Genomic DNA, 7,780 nt, shown 5'->3' on the forward strand with positions numbered 1-7,780 from the left:
CTCCAGTAAAGACTCAAATAAGAAGTTTCACCAATGCGATCAAATTCGCCTACAATAACGTATATAATAAATCCATCACCAACAAAAATTAGAGTACACAACACACATTAAGCTCTCCACTTTCCTACTAATCCTCTGATTTATGGAACAAAGACAAGGGAGAAAGGAAAATAGAGTTAGAAAGAGAGAAATGATAATACAATAGTCACTTAATTATTTGTTACAAGGGTTTAAGATTTGAATCTATATACACTAAAGATTTATTTTCAATAAAAGGCAACAAAGTTTCTAACTCATTAACAATTGAAAAAAAAAATTGTTGCTACAACAAGAGAAGTTCAACTTAACATACAACCCATACACATGAAACTAATCTAACTAAGAAAAACCAAATTTATTTTCTTTACACAACTCATACGTCTACAACAACATTATCACTAACAAAATGCATAACCCTTGAGTTCATGGTTCTACCAAATTCGACATGACGAAAAACCTTTTTTCTCACTGAACAAAACTCAAACCCTCGAGAAAGGAGACACCTTTATTCATGGAGAGCGTGAGAGAAGCGGAGAGACAGAATTCTACAACGCTAGTGGAGTAACGTTGGGGAGGTCACTTTTAAGATCATAATGGATAACAAAACAAGGACAATCGCAATGGATAACCCAATTAATACACTCATTTAAATCATAATGATTAAATTACTTTCCATTAATTGCCTAAATCAATTATTTAATTTTCCAATTTAAACCAACTTAAATAAAATATAGTTTTCATATTTTTAAACGTGAAAAAAAATCAATAATTTGATTCATTATTTCTTTTTTCAAAAGCTCATGACAAATATTATTATCTTCTTTGATTTATTATTTTTTTAATTTTAAAATAATTAGTTTTCGCTTTTGATACTGAATTTTACGTTCTATTTTGGATTTTGTTTTCATTCATCTTTATCATTTTCAATTTCAGCAAGCGACTTAATTTCATCATACTTATCGTCAAATTTATAATACCATATTTGGATTAAGAAATCATTGTGGTAACTATTTTAAAACTAATTGTACAATAAAATTACTTTACAAAATAATGACAATAATTTTTTTTACCATAATTCTATAATTAGATTTAAACCAACCCCGTCTTAACCATAATTGGTTGAATTTGAATTGGTTAAAAAAGATCAAAATTAAAATCAACTTAATTAAATTTAAATCAATTCAAATTTAAATACTTTACCAAATAATTCATAAACAATCTCCTATTTGGTTCTCTTTCCAGTCGAGGCCAACTTTAACAACACTCTTCTTTTGCTCATTAATCATTTGAACTTTTAATTTACATCTATAAAATTGTATCATCAATCGTTTGAACTTTAAATTAACATCCAAAGATGTTTCTGACAGCCTCATTTCTGCACTATACAGTCTCTTGAGTGGAGTATCTGGGTCCAGTAGTCCAATTTGATTCCCCGACTTCGATTATGCTATCAGGAACTTGTGGAGTTGTTTCCCATGGAGGTTGTCTACCAACTGAACTTTCTTGGCCCTCTACTCCTTCAGTGTGAAAGATCCTGCTTAAATCCACGGACTTATCGGTCAATCCACTGTCTTTGCTTTCACTATCCTTGCTACGTGCTTCATTCTCAGACCCATCTCTATGATGACTTTCCTCCTCTTCATGCTCATTATAAACTGAATTTCCAACTAATAATTCCATATGCCTGGTGGTTCTTTTCATCAATGGGCTTAAGGGCCTGATGTCCGTTCTTCGATATGAATCTAATGGCTCCCTTGGAACCTTAGACCTGAAATTGTTCTTGGACGGAGGAATCCTAGAGCATAACACTTCTTTGAAGTTGTTAAATATACCTCTGTTGTATGGGTTGGTTTGAGGGTCATACCGGTATTTAAAATTTTCGTAAGTAGACTGCACATTAGACAAGAAGAATTTTCATCAACATACGTAAGAAAACCAAACTAGAAATGCACCATAGTGCTTCATTGTTTGTGTACCCATGTCATCCACATAGCAGACTACCTCAGTTCAAATGTAGAATGTAACAAACGACGATTGCATGTCACAGGAATAGTGAAAGTCAGAATTAGTGTTTCAAAGAACAATGAGCCGAATGGCATTCAAACCTGGTTTGTGCTGATGAGGTACGTGTGGAAAACAGCGAGGCCGCCAACAAACCAGACACAAACGAAGGTGTAGATTATTAGTGCAGTGGATGCTATAGTTTTGGACATTGCTTTCCAAATTGATATTTTCTCGAAGTCCTTGATCCTTACAATGTAAACCCAGCAAAAGGCATGTACATACAAGCAAAGCAGAGTGGCTGAGAAAACAAACATGTAGTAGAACCGGTAATTTCGCTGCGGCAATGTACATACAAGCAAGGAGTAATAGAAAAGGTTATTCAGCAACTTCACGAATCTATATATCTGATACAAACGTGATTGTTTTTTCATTGTTGTTTGTCCATGTGCATGTCATATTATACGATGTTGAACATGAAAACAGAAAAATACCAACACGCATGCAAAATAATTACCATTTTGTACTATTCTTCCAAATTTTATTTTGTGAGAACACAGGATAAAAAACATCCCTTCTTAGAATACGATCAGAAAAATAACAAATACTATGAACATCAACAAGGGGTTTGTCAAATGTGCATATAGGAATCCAAAGCTATTATCTATAAGTCCAAGGGACATTACAATTTCTCCTCGCATGATATTTTTGTCAAGTATACACTCAATTTAATTTTACTTACTATTTAACTCAATCCCACAAAATATCACATTTAATGATAAGAAATAGACTTTAAACATAACTCAACCCACAAAAATAAGACTTGCATTTACTAACATGTTCTAAAATGACTTTATCTCTGGTGGTACTTCCAATAGTATTCATGATTAATAAGCCTGCCGGCCCTCATTAAATCAATATACCCATATCTTCTTTCTATTTGTCGCTGACAAAGCATTTGAGCAGACTGAACTAATAGTACAGATATCCCAGTAAAATTTAATTTTTTTCTCTGGGGAGGGTACTTCACAAGGCCAATAAAATTTCATGAAATAGTAAACTCGTGAGATAAAGATTGCAGCAGATAACAAATGAGAAGGAGAGTGCAAAATTCTAATGACTGAGATAGTGTTTCTTGAATACAATAAATGTGAAATTATGGAAGGATGACCATTACCAGTCCAATACACTGACCCACCCATGGGCAGTGATGATCAAATCGCTCTACGCAGTTATCACAGACTGAACAGTGAGAAGCACGGAGGGGTCTGTAGAGCATGCAAGTATCACAATATTTGACTTTCACTGTTATACCATTTACAATTACATCCCTTGTCCGTGGAAATCGTGACGTTGAAATTTGCCCATTGTTGCTATTCTCAGTCCAATTATAGTCATCTGGCTCCGGAGGATGAGCATTACGAGGTACTATGCCAGGATCTCTTCCTGAGGTTACTATAAGGGTGGTTAGAACCTGCAGGCAATACGCTAGAAAAGTTAGGAGTGCAGTAGCGAATGAGAAAGTCTTTGCTGTAAGAGATCTTGATATCCGCATTATTTTTCACTCATTTAAATGGACCAAAAAAAATACACTAGAGAATCGTGCAAATCAGAAATTTTTTATCCATGTAGGTTCACAGTTGCTCAAATAAATTACGAAGGCTATGTTTAATTATGAAAAGTCTTAATACAAAACTAATATAAATAAAGTTTATATCGTATTAAGTGAGAGGTTAGAAAGCAGTAGATATGATCCTTATGCCTGATTAATATTTATCGGAACCAATGATATTTTGCTTCACTTTTAAATGACACTCCCTCCTGTCATTCCAATTTGATCTCAAAACTCTGTTTCCTATTACAATTTCTTAAAATGAATTGCTTTTTAAGCTATAATGAAACATGTTGAAAACTTAGCCGAATCCAGATGTCATTTCTATAAATAGTAACAGGGGACAAATATACAAGCTGTATGAAGTAAAATTGTCGAGGATAATAATATTTCACTTCTAATTAGAAAAAGGAGTTCCTTTCAAAGTGTGTAGATGAATTTTAATGCCTTTTGCTTTTCACCCATTCACTTATATAATTTTATTAAAATTATTACATTTAAGGAAAATGAAAATTATATGCAACCAAGAAGGTATTTATTGTTAAGGGGTTATAGGAAAAATTCTTCATGCTTTGAATATCAATTACTAAATGCAGAGTTGCATACACTTACAAGTAAAACAGAGCAAATATAGAACTTCAGTGCTGTGATAACTACAGACACAGTATCAATGAATGGAAATGGAAAAATATGTCTGTCGGCTCTGGTCATTATGATTTCTATAACAGGATTTTCTAGATATTTTTTCCTTAAAAGACAATGTGCTGATAAAGATAAAAAAAAAATATCATAAAAGTTATAGGGCAAATAATATAATTCACAAAAGAAAAACAGTCTCATTATAAAGAATTTTAAACAAATGATCAGGTATAAAAGAAAAACTAGACTCATTATAAAGAAGTGTTATACTGTACTTTAACCCGAGATCGTCATGTATAAACTTAAAAGTCACTGTAACATAGCTTTTTATTGGTTCATCATCTAAATATTCTTTACACTTCGGATGCATAGAAATTAAACTTGAAAAAAAAAATGATACAGGTGACAGGGGAATCATCGGGCGTATTAATAGACTATTACTTCATCTATCAATGGAGTCGTATACGATATTCAGATCAAAAAATAACTTACAAACAGTGTGAGAGCAATAACCACACCCATTATTGACCATCCAGAGTGATGAGGAAAATCATCCAACAATTTCCTCGCTACCAAACCACAGAACACCGCGATGGGAACAATAATAAGAAAAACTGATATAAATATTGATTTCACATCAGGCCCAAATATGAGTCTCCCTCCGAAAAGAAAAACCTGAGAAAATTGAAACCACGATTTCAGAAAAGCCAAAGACCATCACCAATAACAAAAACAATACAAGTACTATTTTAATAAACAGAAAAATTCAATTATGCAGAAACAGCACGTTGAAAATATTTCAATCCATTTCACTACAGCATAACCAGAAACTCTAGAGTCTTTTTGGTATCCGCATGCTCCCGAATTAACTCGGTGTTGATTGACACAGAGAACTCGGAATCAAACTCAGAGAGGTGAAAGATGACCTAAAAAAGAATCATATAAGTGATCGGAGAAAGTTACGTGTTACTTACGTTACTGCCTTGCCAGACGCGATAAGTTCTGACCAACGACGGAGCGGAGGTATTGGCGGAATCTGAATTTGCCGGCGGCGGCGGCAACGACATTGTGATAGTGAAGATCGCAATTAAAGCGGCAAGGCAATGATTAGCGAAATGAATGGATGATTAAATGAAAATTGAAAAGCGAAAGAAGACACCAAAATCAGGACGCCACCTCTGGTCAAAGCCTCCAAGGGCGAACCAAAGGGCAACTTCTCTCTCTCACCATTTTTAATTAATTTCTTATTTTATTCCTTTGACTTTCGTAACTATTTCTCATGTTCAAGTTTTTCAATGGAAATCATTAACTTTCTAGTTTCCTGCATTTACCTAACTTTTTTTTTAATTTTATTATATTATATATGATATGAAAATGATTGGTTAATCCCTTAAAATCCGGTTAAAAACCGAAAATCATAAGAAATATTTTATTTCTAAAATATAGAATTTCGTAATAACTTTTTATTTAATATTTTACCTTTAAAATATTTATTACAATTTAGATATGGGTCAAATATTAAAATATATCTACATAAAAACTTGTGAAAGAAAATGTTTTTCTGCATTATCTTCCTATATCCAATATTTTTGCGTTAAGCAACTGAAAGATTAGGGGCGTTGATACTGTCCGTTCTAAATAAGATTTAGAGTTAAAAATTGTTTGAACAACTGAATACTACAAATTTTCAAGTTGTTTGATTTTTAAATTAAGAAAAGAATTTATGATGGTAACAAAATGGTAATTCTACGTAAATAATATTTGCTCTCGGACTTTTATATCTATAAATAATATAATATTTTATTTTATGTGTGAATAAATAATAGTTAAATTTTTTTAGATTTTACTTAGATTTAATAAACTTTTTGGTCTATGTAATATATGTTGTCTTAGTTTTAGTATATATTTTATAATATTTTAATTTCAAATTACTTTAATATCTGCAATTAATTTTCTTTGTTAAATGATTCAAGACTACATTATGGTGATATTTTTATGACGTTATCATTTACGTTTAGTAAAACTGTCAACTCAATGAATCATAAAAATTAATATTACATTATCATATGATCTCTCAAGCATTAAAATAAAAGAAAATACCATATGTAGAAGAAGAGTTTTAATTGTACGATCTCTTAAGCATTACATAATTTGAATTGTATAACTAATAAACCAAAGTTAAAGTATAAGTTTCAAAATTAAAATATGATGACAGGTTTGTTACAATAAATGTTATATATTAAAAACATGAAACAATAATAGTTATATAATTTAAACTGAAGAATAATTATGATTGCCAGAGAAATTAAAGATAGGAAACTACCACAAATTAGACCACGATGTACAGCAAGCAGATGAATGATAAATAAATAGATTCTTATATAAAATATACTTACGATTGATGAGATAATCCACTGTTTAATTAGAGAGTTTACCATTGATTATTCATAATATTTGTTTAGGATTTGACCAGACTTAGGTCTTGGAGGGGTTAAATATAAAATAGTTTCTAGGAAAACTTTTCAGATGGTCATCCAACTCTAAATTACTCCAGGTTAAGCACGCTTAACCATAAAGTTCTTATAAGTTAGACTATCGAAAAACAAATGCATTTTGGTGATATGAGTAGTCAAATCAATCCCTTTAAGTTATCCTTCAACTGTATAGTCTCATACCTATACAGTCTCTAGATCCCTCTCATTCCGGTGTATGTTCGATTCATCCATGTGTCCCTTCCACTGGAAGCCTGCCAGGAGTCGCACTTTGTTTGTGCCCCTTGCACTTCGTGCCTCTTGCACCGACGATCACTCCCCCCCTCATCAGTGCCCGGGTGTGACATGCCCACCAGCTTCCGCTTGGTTCGTCCTCGAACCACACCGTACTAGGAGAGGCTAGGCTCTGATACCACTTGTAACCCCCCGACAACTTACATGGAATATTGACTGCCCCCACACATCAACACGAGGCTTTCCAATGTGCTTTGTCCTCACTCGCACACTTTCCGGGAAAACATCCCAGAAGGTCACCCATCCCTAAATTACTCCAGACGCTTAACCATGGAGTTCTTATGGGTTAGGCTACCGAAAAGCAAATGCATTTTGGTGATATGAGTAGCCAAATCAATCCATTTAAGCTATCCTTCAACTGAATAGTCCCATACCTATACAGTCTCTAAATCCCTCTCATTCCGGTGTATGTTCGATTCATCCATGTGTCCCTTCCACTGGAAGCCTGCCAGGAGCCGCACTTTGTTTGTGCCCCTTGCACTTCGTGTCTCTTGCACCGGCGATCACTCCCTACCCTCGTCAGTGCCCGGGTGTCACATGCCCTTTTCGTGACATCCCAATTATATAGAAAAACATATATAATAAAAGCGTCATCATGCATAATATAGGAAATCAGTTAAGAGTAATTAGGATTACAATCATCCTCAAAATAGCTTTAGAATTTAAACTTTAATAAAAGAGGTCTAAACTGTAAACTTAAAGA

The 7,780-nt window shown here is 33.2% G+C and overlaps 1 protein-coding gene across 1 annotated transcript; it reads right to left on the reverse strand.

The window, feature by feature from the left end:
* Positions 1-1,292: 1,292 nt before the first annotated feature.
* Positions 1,293-5,511, reverse strand: LOC108347446 (probable protein S-acyltransferase 5). The gene is made up of 5 exons (XM_017586727.2): positions 5,266-5,511; positions 4,784-4,966; positions 3,218-3,514; positions 2,145-2,378; positions 1,293-1,929 (listed from the first exon to the last, which is right to left on the reverse strand). Exons 1-5 carry the CDS (start codon positions 5,356-5,358, stop codon positions 1,420-1,422), a joined length of 1,317 nt encoding a protein of 438 aa, XP_017442216.1. The 5' UTR covers positions 5,359-5,511; the 3' UTR covers positions 1,293-1,419.
* Between the last annotated feature and the right edge of the window lie 2,269 nt (positions 5,512-7,780).

Source organism: Vigna angularis, chromosome 1 (assembly GCF_016808095.1).
Source record: "Vigna angularis cultivar LongXiaoDou No.4 chromosome 1, ASM1680809v1, whole genome shotgun sequence".
NCBI classification, from domain to species: Eukaryota; Viridiplantae; Streptophyta; class Magnoliopsida; order Fabales; family Fabaceae; genus Vigna; species Vigna angularis.